The sequence below is a fragment of the Microcaecilia unicolor genome, chromosome 3 (assembly GCF_901765095.1).
Source record: "Microcaecilia unicolor chromosome 3, aMicUni1.1, whole genome shotgun sequence".
Classification (NCBI taxonomy): domain Eukaryota; kingdom Metazoa; phylum Chordata; class Amphibia; order Gymnophiona; family Siphonopidae; genus Microcaecilia; species Microcaecilia unicolor.
Window position 1 is genome coordinate 462,995,065 of NC_044033.1, and position 15,126 is coordinate 463,010,190.

The 15,126-nt window shown below is 40.9% G+C and overlaps 1 protein-coding gene across 1 annotated transcript in view; it reads right to left on the reverse strand.

The window, feature by feature from the left end:
* The window catches only part of LOC115464807 (plectin-like), a 92,107-nt gene that overhangs the window by 49,701 nt on the left and 27,280 nt on the right, over window positions 1-15,126 (reverse strand). Inside the window, 3 exon segments of the mRNA XM_030195167.1 lie at window positions 582-736; window positions 4,792-4,944; window positions 13,529-13,654. Of these exon segments, the coding sequence (XP_030051027.1) occupies window positions 582-736; window positions 4,792-4,944; window positions 13,529-13,654 (434 nt within the window).

A 15,126-nucleotide genomic window follows, 5' to 3' on the forward strand; every position in this document is an offset into this window, starting at 1 on the left:
TTCAGCCTGTGCCAGGCAGCGGTTCAACCCTGATATTCAGTACCGGGCCATATCTGGGTGCTGGCATTGAATATTAGGGAATCCAGTGGTTCCTTGAAGATAACTGGCTACTACTGGTATTTAGTGCCAGTACCCAAACAACTAACTAGGCACAGTTAGGACAGCTTTTTATGCAGTTAATTACTGGGTACTGCCATCAGTACATGGATAACAGAATATGCTCACGTGCTGTTCTTGTGACTAAAATTTAGGTGCACCCATTTAGGCCATCTAAAACCAGGCCTAAACACCTGCACCTAACTTAGGCACAGATCGGGTGTATTCCATAATAGTGCACACAGTTCTTTGAAACGCCCAGGACCTGGCCATTCCATGATCCCTTTTCAGCTGCGTGCATTAGAATTTACATGCATAACGTTACAGAATACACCTAGAACGTTGTGCGTGGAAATGGCCCAGCACTGAGTTTCCGGGTTTAATGCCACCAGTTGAATATTGGGTCCAATTATTCCCACAATAATAGTACTAACACTAATAAAAGCATCAGATACTTGTGTTGAATGTTCTGAGTCTGGGCGTACCTGTTCCCAGCATCCAGTGCTTCTTTATTGGGTGGAGGAACTGTGAAACAGACAGAAGGCACCATTGCTTCATTCCCAGTTGGATTGATGACCTTCCATTTAGCACGGTGAGAGTTGCTTGCTAATATACATTCATCGTCTTTGTATATAGTTATCTAGATTTCAAAAAAGATAAGAATATGGTGAACTACAGTTTTAGAAAATACTGTTACAAAATATTCTCATCTAAGAAAGTGATTACATTAGCAATAAAATAAAAATACACACAATAACATGTTGTTGGGATACGATACCAAATGTTATTTATGAACGTGGATTACAAAACATGAAGTCACAGTACCCAGTTTATAGGGCTAATATCACATTTCTCTGCAGATTAGTTTAACACAGGAGTGACTCTCCTTTAGTAACATGGTTCCATAGGTTAGAAACTCCCACAGTATATGAATAATGCAACTTGCTATTTGATTTGATTTCAACCTCACGAGCTGTATCAGTCTGCCATCAGGGAACATCAGGCTGTTAACACATGGCCCAATGCTCCTAGGCACCATCTTAAAGGAATAGGCTAATAACTACCCTCCTTAATCACTTACGATGTATATTTCACCATCTCTCATCAGATTTGTAAACAAGCCACATAAAGAATGCACCCAAATCATGAACTGTACACAACACTATACGTGATTAAATCCAAACACCACAACAAGGGGCAAGTGTACGAGTGACCGTTGCCTCTTCTTGTCTGCAGAATAGACAGTGAATTTCTATTCTGCTCTTCTCCAAGGATCCAGAGTGATTTACATTACTAATCGAGTTACGTCAAGTCCAACCACTGGATTAATTTCCAAGCCCTGTCCACCATAATCTTAACTTCCTGAAAGTTGCTCACTGGGGCTGATGAGCAGAACCAACTCTTATCCTCCAATGGATTTCTTCATAGAACAGGTCTGGCCCAGACCTTTTTTTTTCCTTCCAACTCCATCAGGCTTTACAGTGGTATAAATGCCCTTTAATGGAAAACTTAACTTCTCAAAAGAAATTAAAACACATGTGTAACTTTTCTTCTACTGCATGTCACCATAGTCATCACCTTTTAATCTTGATAAAATCCTGAAACGCCAGCCCTGTGCTTCTACCCAACTGGCCTAATTAGAGCACCGAGGTTCTGTGAATAGCTCTCCAATAGGCTGCAACAATACATGTGGCCAATAGGTGGCAGAGAACTGGAAACAGTTAATATAATAATTTTTTAGTGAAAAGTCACGCTTTTTCTCCAAAGGATATACGGCATATAACTGTGTTATGCAACGCGGACCAAATGGTTCAATCCAATTGCCTTTTCTAATTACCATGCTTAAGCCATAAGATATTACCCATTCAACAAATGTACTTTTTTTCAATATAGCTTATAATTTATTAAATTACCATACCACTCTACATATTTTCAATATCAAAGCGGTCTACAATACACTTATTATAAAAAAAGAAAAAGAACTACAATAAAATAGTAAAGTCCACACAACTCAGACCATTCATTCCAAAGAAATACCGTTTCATTTACCAACATTCAAATCCCCAAACTTACAGCTGGAAAAGCCACAGTAAACAAATGTGCTTTCAGAAGACATTCAAAACAAAAGTAAGCATCATTCTGCCAGCAAGGCTACAGGAATCTTATTCAAAAGATCTGGCACCACCACATAGAAGGTCCTCTTACGTGTGACAAGAAGTCAAGCCTCCTTAATCTCCGGTACTACCAAGCCTAAAGCTTCCAAAGAACGTAGCTCTCTCCTCAGGACACAGGATTTTACTAAAGACGCAAGGGGCAATGACACCTGTTCAACATTTACTCTCCTCACCACTGAATCAGTTACACAAGCGACTCATAGGTTTGCCAACACCCACTGCAAACTGGATATATCTCCCAGCCATCTACTTAAATCCGCCCCTTTCATAGCAGACCTCACATCCCACCTAAACTTCATGCTACAACAAGGTCTCTTCTCCGAGGAATATGGCAACATCCTACTCATCCCAATACGAAAAGACACTAAGAAAAGCACAAACGATCTCACCAATTACCGCCCAGTTGTGTCTATCCTACATAAGCGCGCAACTATGGAATGGACTCCCAAAAGCTGTGAAAACAATCCATAACCATATAAATTTCAGGAAATCACTAAAAACCAACCTCTTCAAAATAGACTTACCCTACCAACCCACTGTAAATCCCCACACCCAGCAACACAGCATAACCAATGATTGTACTGGACAATATACAATCTTCATTCCCTTCAACCCTCATGGTGCCTGACACACACCTACCTCATTCGACCACAATATAGCCTTGTATTTGTTATCAACCGACTTGGCGAACGCCTTACGGTACTATGTAAGCCACATTGAGCCTGCAAATAGGTGGGGAAATGTGGGGTACAAATGTAACAAATAAATAAATAATACGCCCTATGCATCCCAATTTTCTTTTTACAAAGAAAATACAGGGGGGTATCGTGGAACTTGGATTTGCATCTGAGGATTATAATGTTTTTAAACCAATAGAAGGAGACCCAGTAGTGCCAAAGTAGAAATGAGGGTCACAGTCTTCCATAAGGATGTCCGTGATAAGAGCTGCTATGAAGCACTGTCTCATAGAATGTCTTCTTGAGGTACTCAACTAGGCAGTCTTCCACCAAGAGGCGGATCTTCAGTTATTCATGACACTGAAGAAACATGCACTGTAAGGCTGTTTAGCATATAAAGACCCCCAAAATACACATTATACTTATCTGAAATGATAACAGCATGAGCATGCTGCAATTTGAAGATCAGATGCAAATGAGACTTTGCCATTACCCTAGGAATAATGCTTATGCATCTTCTAAATAAAGCAGAGGGTTCAGAAGTATTTCTTTATTATCCTGAGAGATCTGGAAGAAGCCAGTACACTATGCCCAACACAGGGATACTGAGTAACGCTTGCAGAGATTTAGTCCAGTGCTATGTGACCCACTGGCTCAAGAACCACAGAAAGATGGACAAGGTTAAAGCATCCAAGGATACACGTGGCAAGAAGCCTACTATGGAGCCATCTCAAATTTAAAAAGCAAAAACAAGAAGTCTACAGATTGGTGTAGACTATCTCCATTTATATGGATGAAGAAAACATCTGAGTATCCAGAGGTAAGCCTTTGGGTCAGATGATACTTTGCAAAGAGCTGGACCTGGTCTTCAGCCAGTAAGTCACAGACTGTTCATTTACTCCAGTTTGTTCTGGATAGGTGAGTCTATTCAGTGTTCTGAACCGCAGATTCTGAAGCTCTGGACTATATTTAGTTCCTTTTTGTGTCTTCTCATTCTCTTACATATGAAGCTTAACTGTGACACCAGACCAAAGGAATTTTGGATTGGAATTTCTGGTATTTGTTGTTCTTGGGGCTGTGTGTAGAGGTAGCTAAAGCCTTCTCCAGGTATATTCAAGGTGTCTTCTGCCCAGTGGATCAGCCGCTCCCGCATCACTGCCATACTCCTCCTTCTGGACCTCTTACCTGTGCCAGTCTTGCCCAGTTCTATCTCACCACTGCATGGGTTAGTCTTCTGCCATCTAGCAGCATGACTTCCTACTGTGGAAAACGAGGCGAGTCTATCCTCCTTGCTTCTGCAACAGTGTCAACACCTATCGAAGGTAGCCATGCAGAAAAAAATCGGCATTCCAGTGGAGCAAAATTTAGTGAGCAAACCTGTCCATATAAATGGCTGTACAGGTTTGTGTTCTTTAGTGAACCAGATGTTAAACTGCAGAAGGCACAGAATCAATCATTTTGATACTTAATTACTCATTTTAATATGTCAGTAAGGAGCAGTTGACGTATCAAGCTGAAGAGTAATTATCAATTTGTACAAATTAATACTAACAGCTCCATTAAGTAGCCATGCTAGTCTGGTGTGACAAAATTGACAGAGGCAGGTGACACATTAGAGATTAACCCATTTCCTGCGGCAGGAGCTTTCAAGGACCAGAGTCTCCTTTGTCAGATGCTCATTCCTCAGTGAACTGGTTAGTCAGTAAGGTGCCACCTGCCTCTAACAACTCCACTGTTTACACAGATGTCATTAGAAAACTACTGTTAATTTACCTTGGAAACAGGTCAATCTTTGCAGTTTTCTAATGCTTGCCCTAGTTTTTCAAGAAACAAAACAATTTTACCTCAATTTGTTTGTAGTCACAGATGGCTTTGATTGGGATGGAAGCTTTCAGTGGACTGTCAGGATTCCTTGGCTTCAGCTGAATTATTGCCTTAGCTCGACCCACCAGACCTGCTACTGTGCTCTTGTACTGCAAGAGCTGTTCCTTTTCTTCCTAGACAGAGACAATGATTTTAAGAAGAGCTGGTCAGTTGAGTATGGTTTTATTGTTTTAAAGCAAGTATTGTTGCTATTCAAACAACTAAGCCTGCTAATGCCGCTACCATTGGCTATTATACCAGAGACACAGAATCCTTCTAGAACATTACAATTACAGGATAAGGGCTTATTAGAGATTCCCTCACTACAGCTGGCTCGGAAATCTACTACTTGTGAAGAGCACGATTGATAGTAGGTCCACAATTATGGAGTGTACTTCCTATAGATCATTTACAAAAAGATCAGTGAAGCTTCTGGAAAAAAGCTCTAGGCCTGGCTGTTCACAGCACAGATATAGCTTAAATAGAAGTGTTTTTAAATGAATTGGTTGAATTTGTTTTACTGCATTGTTTTATAAAACATTATTCCCGATATTCTATATAGTGCAACTTAATTTGCTTATGCAAATTCAGTCATAGTCTGGATTTGCATGCGCAACTTAATTAGTTAACAAACCAATCAGCACCAATAACTGCCTCTTAACAAGCAATTATTGACACTAATTGGCATAAATTAGAATTTACGCGCACAGCTAGGAGTATTCTATAACAGTCGCATGTACCAGCATAAACCTTGTGAAAATTTAGGCTTATTCTATAAAGTATGCCTAAATTTAGGAGTACTTTAGAGAATACTCTTAGGATAATTTCATTTTGGCGCTGATTTTGTAGGCGTGATATATAGAAACCAGTCCTATGTACTTATATGATCTGCTTTGAACAATGTAATTAGGAGAATATAAATTTTAATATAAGAGATGAAAAAGTTTTAACATGTGCTAACCAGATAAGTGCCTTTGAATATTGGCCAAAATATTTGCTCCTTAGTGCCATATCTATTCAAATATATTTAAATGCTAAATATTAAATGTATTTAAATGCTTTCAGGTCAATACTGGGCCAGCAGTGGTCAACATTTATATAAATGCAAAAAGCCACCGGCTAATTTCGATCCAGATATTCAGGGCTGAGCCATATCCAAGCACCAGAACTGAATATCTGGGTCAGTACTAGTACCAAGAAGTCAGGGATGGGCAGTCAGAAATTTTTCGTTTTGGGTTTGTGCCATGGTGGACAGAAGGTATATTCAGCAGTGCTGCCCAGTTAAGAGCCACTGAATATTCCCTCCTGACACACGCAGCACAATTTAACTGACACACTCAGCACAATTTAACCATTTGTGACCATCTCTGGGAAAAAGGTGACTGCTCTAACCGAATTCACTAAAATAGCGAAGATGCTTACCTGTAGCAGGTATTATACGAGGACAGCAGGCTTTATATTCTCACAAGTGGGTGACGCTGATCCGCGTCACCCGGTCCAGAATTTAGCAAAGCTAAATGAGAGCCTTCTGAAGTGCTAGACGTATTCCACCACGCATATGCAAGTGCCTTCCCGCCCACCGCGAGAACACGGTCCCCTCAGTTTAATACTATAGCAAAAATAACAAAGGATACAACTCCAAGGGGAGGTGGAAGGGATTGTGAGAATATAAAGCCTGCTGTCCTCAGACAATACCTGCTACAGGTAAGTATCTTCGCTTTCTCCGAGAACAAGCAGGCTTATAATTCTCACAAGTGGGGAATCCCTAGCATCCAGGCTCACCAAAAACAACAAACATTGGTCAACTGGGCCTCGCAACAGTGAGAATAAAACAAAGATTAACCTGAAACTATATACAATCTGAATGAGTGTGAGGCACGGAACAGAATAAAACGAACCTAGGAGGGTGGAGTTGGATTCTAGACCCCAAACAGATTCTGCAACACTGACTGCCCAAACCGACTGTTGCATCGGGTATCCTGCTCAAGGCAGTAGTGTGATGTGAATGTGTGGACCGAACACCATATTGAAGCCATGCAAATTTCTTCAACGGAGGCTGACCTCAAGTGGGCTACTGACACGACCATGGCTCTGACATTATGAGCCATGACATGACCCTGTCAGCCAATTAGAAATGTTGCATTTCCCGATGGCGGCCCCCATCCTGTTGGCATCAAAAGAAACAAAAAGCTGGGTGGACTGTCTGTGGGGCCTTGTCCACTCCATGTAGTAGGCCAATGCTCTCTTGAAATCCAAGGTGTACAAACAAGCTGCTTTTGCCAGGATGGGCATGAGGTCAGGGAAAGAATTTTGGCAAGACAATTGACTGGTTCAGATGGAACTCCAACACCACTTTCAACAGGAACCTAGGGTGAGTGTGGAGGACTACTCTGTTGTGATGAAACTTAGTATAACATGCATCCAACACTAGGGCCTGAAGTTCACTGACACTACGAGCTGAAGTAACAGTCACCAAGAAAATGACCTTCCAGGTCAAGTACTTCAGATGGCAGGAATTCAGTGGCTCAAAAGGAGCTTTCATCAGCTAGGTGAGAATGACGTTGAGATCCCATGACACTGGTGGAGGTTTGACAGAGGGCTTTGACAAAAGCAAACCTCTCATGAAGCGAACAACTAGAGGCTGTCCAGAGATGGGCTTACCTTCTACATGTTGGTGATAAGCACTAATTGCACTAAGGTGAAACCTCACGGAGTTGGTCTTGAGAACAAACTGATAAGTGCAGAATGTATTCAAGCAGGGTCTGAGCAAGACAAATAAGGAGATGTAGGGCCTTGCTCTCACACCAGATGGCAAACCTCCTTCATTTAAAAGAGTAACACTTCTTAGTGGAATCTTTCCTGGAAGCCAGCAAGACCAGGGGAGACACCCTCTGAAAGACCCAAGAAAGCAAATTTTAGGCTCTCAACATCCAAGCTGTGAGAGCCAGAGACTGGAGGTTGGGATGTAGAAGAGACCCCTTGCTCTGCATGATGAGGACTGAAAAACACTCCATTCTCCACAGTTCTTTGGCGGACAACTCCAGAAGTAGAGTTTCAACAAAATCTTCCCCTCTAGAGGCATGGGGGGGATACGCATACAGAAGACCTGTCCCCTAATCGAGGAGGAAGGCATCTGACGCTAGGCTACCATGGGCCTGAAGCCTGGAACAGAACTGAGGGTCTTTGTGGTTGAGCTGAGTGGCAAAACATTCCACCGAAGGGGTGTCCCATGCTTGGAAGACCTTGCAGGCAATGCCCATATTGAGAGACCACTCATGTGATTGCATTATCCTGCTCAGTCTGTCAGCCAGGGTATTGTTTTTTGCCCACCAGATAAGTGGTTCGAAGGAACATGCCATGTTGATGAGCCCAATTCCACATCCGGACGGCCTCCTGACACAGAGGGCGTGATCCGGTGTCCCACTGCTTGTTGGTGTAATACACTGCAACCTGATTGTCTGTTTGGATGAGAACAATTTGTTGAGACAGCCGATCTCTGAAAATCTTTAAAGCGTTCCAGATCGTACGGAGCTCCAGGAGATTGAACTGAAGATTTGTTTCCTGGGAGGACCAAACTCCTTGAGTGTGAAGCCCATCTACATGAGCTCCCCGTCCTAGGAGAGATGCATCTGTCGTCAGCACTTTTTGTGGCTGAGGAATTTGGAATGGAAGTCACAGTGTCAAATTGGATCGAATGGTCCACCACTGACTGGAGCGTACAAGCTCTGGGGACACCTGGATGACATCTTCCAGACTCCCTGTGGCATATCACTGAGACGCCAGGGTCCATTTAGCAGATCTCATGTAAAGGCATGTCATGGGCGCAACATATACTGTGAAGGCCATGTGGCCCAACAATCTCAACAACTGCCAAGCTGTGACCTGCTTAGAAGCACGAACCTTGGACGCTAGTGCGAGAAGATTGTCCGCTCTTGAGTTCAGGAGGTAGGCTAGTACCATCTGAGTATCATGCAGGGCTCCTATGAACTCCAATCACTGGACAGGGCGGAGATGGGACTTGGGGTGGTTTAAAATGAACCCTAGTAGCTCAAGCACCCAAATAGTCATCCATATTGGCTCCTGAGCACCCTCCTCCGAGATGCTCTTCACCAGCCAATTGTTGAGATACAGGAACACATGAACTCCCAGTCTGTGTAGCTGTGCTGCAACTACTGCTAGACATTTTGTGAAGATCCTGGGAGCTGACCCCCTGGTTTTGGAATCAAGCTAATGAGCGCAGCATTCATTTGAGGGGGGGGGGACGTTTAGATGTCACCACCGTATCCAAATAGCCTAACAATGGCCCAACAAGTTGTGCTTGCAGTAATTTATAAAATTCCCCTGTGAACCCATCTGGGCCTGGAGCCGAACATAATTTTAATGCTCAAATTGCCCCTTTTATTTCCTTTGCTGCTAAAGCCAATCATCTGTGCTACAAGCTCAGGGGTCAAAGTGGGCATGCCCAAAGCCTCAAGTAAATCCAGTGTGCTAGGAGTTCCCACAGGAGATGGCGGCCTAGCTGCATATACGGATTTAAAGTGGTTAAAAAACATTTGTGCAACTTCTTGCAAATTAGTGGCGGTGCTCTCGTCCACTTTCTTTATACTAGGGATATAGCAAGATTTGATCCAGGTCTTTGTCAATTTAGCTAGAAGTCTGCTGGATCTAGTGCCTTTTAAAAAATAGGCATGTTTCTTATATAAAAGCATTTTGGTAGTGCACTCATGTATCATTCCATTCAGGGCTGCCCACATCATTTTCATGGTCTCAAATAAAGTTGGGGAATGAGATCTAGCATATTGACACCTAAGCGCACGAGGTTTGTTTTCCAGATCAACAATACCTTGTATGAGGTGTTTATTAAGAGCACTTACATATGCTATTACATCCCCTCACAGGTCTGCATTGGCAGCTGGCCAAAAGAGCATGGGATCATTGATATGTTGTTTATTGTGCGAGGCGTAAGCCTCCCATTTATCAATTAGATAAGACTTGAAGTCCTCCATATGGAAAAGGTAGGACGGGAACCGCCAACCCGATGCCGCTCTGAAGTAAGACTCCTTATCAATATCTACCCAAACTGGCGCGTGATCTGAAATCTCCTCCAGACCTATTTCTATTGTTAGAGGTCGATCTTATCAAGCAAGTTTTCAATAGTTTTACAGTTTAACAGTTTGTTTGGGCAAAGAGTTCCATGTAGTTGTACTTTGGTATGAAAACCCAGCATTGTGTATAGTTTTATATTTGATTTTATTACATTGAGGGAAGTATAATACAAGAAAGTCTCTGGATGATTTTTTAGCATTGCGTGTTGTTAGCTCTATAAGATTTTGCATATTAGATGTGAATGAACCCATAAATTGTTTGGTGTGTGAATGCACACAATTTGAAAGTAATGCATGAACTTATAGGTAGCCAGGGTAGTTTGAGTAGAAGCAGGGTCGCTTTGGCGTAACAGGCAGCTTTAAGTACATGATGAGCTGATGTTTTGAGCAGTTTGTAATTTTCTGATTAGTGAGGTCTTAAGTCCTGCATAGACTGCAAGGATTGAGTTAATGATCTGAAAATTGTGTTCTGAAAATAAGGTTTTAATCTTTTTAGTTTCCATAATGATTTGAATACATTAGACACTAATCTGGATACTTGTGGTTCAAATAAGAGATGTTGATTAATTATTATTCCCACGATTTTCAAATTATGCTCCAGTGGATAAATTTTGTTACCAATAGTAAAAGTAGAAGAAGTTGGTTGATGAGGGTTTGTTAGTATTAAGAATTTGGTTTTCTCTCTGTTAAGTTTCAGTTTGAAATTGTTTGCCCATGATTCCATTAGGTCTAGGCTCGACTTTATATTGGTTAAGATTTCTTTCGATATCTTTGTCAAATGTGACATAGATTGTAACATCATTGGCACACATGAAACAGTTGAAACCATTTGATTCAAGTAAATAACCTAGAGGTGCCATCATTATATTAAACAGGATGGGGGAGAGAGGAGAGCCTTGTGGCACTCCGCAATTAGGGGACCAGGAAACTGAGAAGAGGTCTGATTGTTTTACTTGCCGGATATACCAATATAATCTATCAGATCAAGTAGAATGTCATGGTCCATTGTATCAAAAACGCTGGACATATCAAATTGTAAGATTTGCCATTTCTTAGCTCTTTTCTGAAGTTTGCAATAAGCATTGTTAGGACTGTTTCAGTGCTGTAAGAGGACCTGAAACCTGATTGGCAGGCATGTAATATCAAGAATGAGTTAAGATAGTACATGAATTCTTGGGTAACCAGGCCTTCCATTATTTTAACTAACAGTGGAATAGAGGCTACAGGTCTATAGTTTGAAACTTCATTCAAGCTGGATTGTGGGTTTTGGGGAATGGGGGTTAGGATTATTTTTCCATTTTTTGAAGGAAAAATTCCATGAGAAAGCATAAATGTTATATTTGATTGCAAGCATTGTAGGAACTGTTCAGGAGCTGATTTTAAGAGGTAGCTGGGACATGGGTTAAGTATACATTGAGAGGATGCATATTTTAGTAAGCAGAGCTTGACTGAGTCTAATGTTGGTTTGGAGAAGGAAATCCATATTCTGTCTGCAGGAAGGCAATTGGGAGATGTGGCAGGTATATTGAAAAGATTTGTGACTGGACTTGTAGAACCTTTCAGGTCATTCCAGAGCGACAATTTTCTGTTCAAAATAATTTGCTACTTGGTCAGCAGAAGGAGCTGATTCATTGCCAATAGTTAGGGGTTGTGTATTTAGTAGATAGTTAGGGGTTGTGTATTTAGTAGATTGTTAACTAGGGAATAGAGGGGGTCTTTTACTAAAGCTTAGTTTGAGTTATCTGCAGCAGGGCCCATTTTATTCCTATAGGCCCTGCTGCAGATAACTCGAGCTAAGCTTTAGTAAAAAAACCCAGAGTTTCCTAGTATTTAGAGAGAATTGGCCAATATATTTGGCATAATAAGATGTTTTGGCTTCTTTGATTTTATTTTTGTACTCGCTTAATGATTCTCTCCGATTTTCCAAATTCATTTTGGTTTTTGATCTTGACCATAATCTTTCTAGGTGTCTGCAGTTTCTTTTTGTTTTAAGGATGTCTTCTGAGAACCAGGGTGAGAGTTTCTTGGTGGGTCTGAATTTTGTTTTCATTGGTGCTATATCATTAAGCACAGTTGTACATAAGTTGCCCAGGTGTGGTTAAAGCATTACTGAGTGAAGATGTGAGGAGTGTATCTATCTGGATATTGGACCAAAATTCTTCAAAGATAATTTTGCCTCTTGTTTTGAAAGTAGACTTTTTGTATTTTATAAATGTATTTGGGTTATTTTCTTTCCAATTAAGTGTGAAATTTAATTTAAAATGGTCTGAACATGAGACTTCAGATATTTGAAAGTTGGTGGAGTCTGTGAATCTATGAGCTAGAATGTCAAGTTGGTGATCTTTGTTATGTGATTGGGAGTTGGTAAGTGAGGAATGTAAAAATTCCAGGTATTAAGAAAATTTAAGACGCTTTTGGTATTGGGATCATTGTGTTTGTCCAGATCTAAGCTAATATTTATTTATTTATTTATTTGTTACATTTGTAACCCACATTTTCCCACCTATTTGCAGGCTGAATGTGGCTTACATAGTACAGTGAGGCAGTAGCTACCTCCAGTGGAGAAAAGAGTAATATCTCCCACTAGTATGATGTTGTCTGAATTGACACATGTATTGGCAATGAATTCAGTGATATCCTCTTCCACTTTATTCCAGTTTCCTGATGGACGATATAGTAGTAGTAAATTGATAATGTTTGGATCATGTTAGTCCTATTACTCGGTTTCAAACTGTCATTTCCAAGTTTACCTCATTGATTGTAATTATGCTTATATTTGGTCATTTTACCATTGTTATGCTGTTAACAAAATTGGAAGTTTAATATAAATCTGTACCTGCTGTACACCACCTTGGGCGAATCTTTTCATAAATGTAGTTAATAAATCCCAATACATAAATAAACTAATTTTTGTTGTCACATCTAATTCTCCATCTTTTAATCCTTCACTAAGAACATATTTATGTAGTGAAGTATCATCAGTAAAAGCATTAAAAACAGTGTCGCTGTCATAACAACCAGTTGTGAAAAACTCTGCAGTCACATCAATAATAGAACACCAATGTATTTTTTAATAATTAAAGCAAACCAAGGGTGGAAGAAAACCAAATCCAAATGACCAGTCCAAGACAGGGAGTAAGAGCTTCAGAACAAGTTTATTGGGACCCAACACGGTCTGTGTTTCCCCGAGACTGTGCACTTTGTGCATTCAGCATTCTCCCACCCGTGCTTTGTTTGCACCTCCATGTTTTTGGCATTGTGCTGAAGGCTGATGTTACCTGACCCCTAAGGAAGGCTTCTTGCCGAAACACGGACCATGTCAGGTCCCAATAAACTTGTTCTGAAGTTCTTACTCCCTGGTTTGGACTGGTCATTTGGATTTGGTTTTCTTCCACCCTTGGTTTGCTCTGCTTGTGTTTCTGTGGAAGATGTGAACCCCCCCCCCCCCTTCCTTTTTTTAATAATTATTCAGGAAGGTAACAGAGAACTAATCTATTGATCATTCTTCCCTGTCTTTAGGTAGAAGCTGTGACAAACAACACTGATTCTATATTATTAAAACTGGATCTTCATGATAAAGCGCTTGATTGGAATGTGAATGGCAAATTCTTACCATCGATTCCTGCACCAAGTCCTCCAGCTTATGCAGACTGCTGGTCTTGCCACAACTATACTTCCTCTGTATGGTATCCTTCAAATTCTTTAAATAATCCATCGATTCTTTGGTATCATTGAAGAACTAGAAAGAGATAGAGAAGCTGGTTCTTACTTTGTGATCAGGACACTAAAAGGAACGTTTCATCCCAGTCTGGATTCAGGTGCTATTACAGTACAGAGCCTTATTAACTGTCTGATGACCTGTTGTGTAAACTGGATGACAGCATGGTTTTCTTTTAATTCTCCATGATTTTACTGCTGCCTTTTGACACTTTAAAGATGTCAAGCCACTCATTCTAAAACAGGCCGCTTAAATTTACAGAATATTGCTGTCCACTCACATAAGGGCACACTTACATGTGTAAATGGCAGCCCCACACCTACCCACAATTCTTCATTATGTGCTAAAGGGAGTGTTCACAAGGGAGCGGTCTAGGTGGGTCATAGGTAAGAGAAAGGGAAAGGGATTTGATATACCGTCTTTCTGTGGTTAAGATCAAAGCGCTTTACATATTACATACGGTTACTTATTTTGTACCTGGGGCAATGGAGGGTTAAGAGACTTGCCCAGAGTCAGAAGCAGTTGTAGTGGGAATGAAACTTGGTTCTCCTGGTCTCAGGCTGCTGCGCTAACCACTAGGCCTACTCCTCCATGTGGGAGTCAACATTTAGGGAGGCAACTTACAGAATATTCTAAGTTGCATGCCTAAATGGCACATTTCAGTGCAGACCTGTCATAAATGATAGCACCTCCATTTAGATGTGATGATGCTGTGTTACACTAGTATTCTATAAGGACACTTATCTGTGTAACTGTCCTTACAGAATAGACTCACTCCATACATTATTATGGAGCCTACATGGTGGTGCCCGATTTTAAAATTGCCTCCTAAGTGCACCTTGATGAGGCAGTACATGCAACTGCACAAGCGATAGTGCACAGTACATATCGTGTGCTAACTGCAAAGTGTAGCCCACGTCCATTCTCTGCCTATAACTCACCTAGTTCTCGCCCTCTAATGCAGCAGGCAGTTAACATGTAAAATAGCGCACGCTTTCATGTCAGCATGGTAACAGTTACTGCTGTCATGTGCTAACAGTTTGTGCTAATTCAGGTGTTATCTAGGTTTTAAAATCCTTTATGGCTTGGCTCCTTTTTATTTAGCTGAGTGGATTAATGTTCCAAACAAAAAAAAAAAAAAAGAAGTTTTCAAGATTGCATGCGGCTACATTTTCCAAACCCTAGCAAGCCGAAGAATAAAAACTACCATTTCTGCAAGCTTTGCATATTAGGCTTCGACAATTTGGAATTCTTTTCCTATTTATACTATGTTTATGTTTATTTAGTACCTGATACCCCACGAATTCTATTACAGGTCTCAGCGGTTTACAAACTAAAATCATAATCAATAGAAAAGAACGCCATAATTTACAGGTCAGAGCAAAACAGTCAAACCAAATTACCACTAACAGTACAGTCTATATCTAATTTTCGCTACTGACCATGAAAGTGTCATAGAAATGCCAGATCCATCTGCAACCAAGGACTATTTG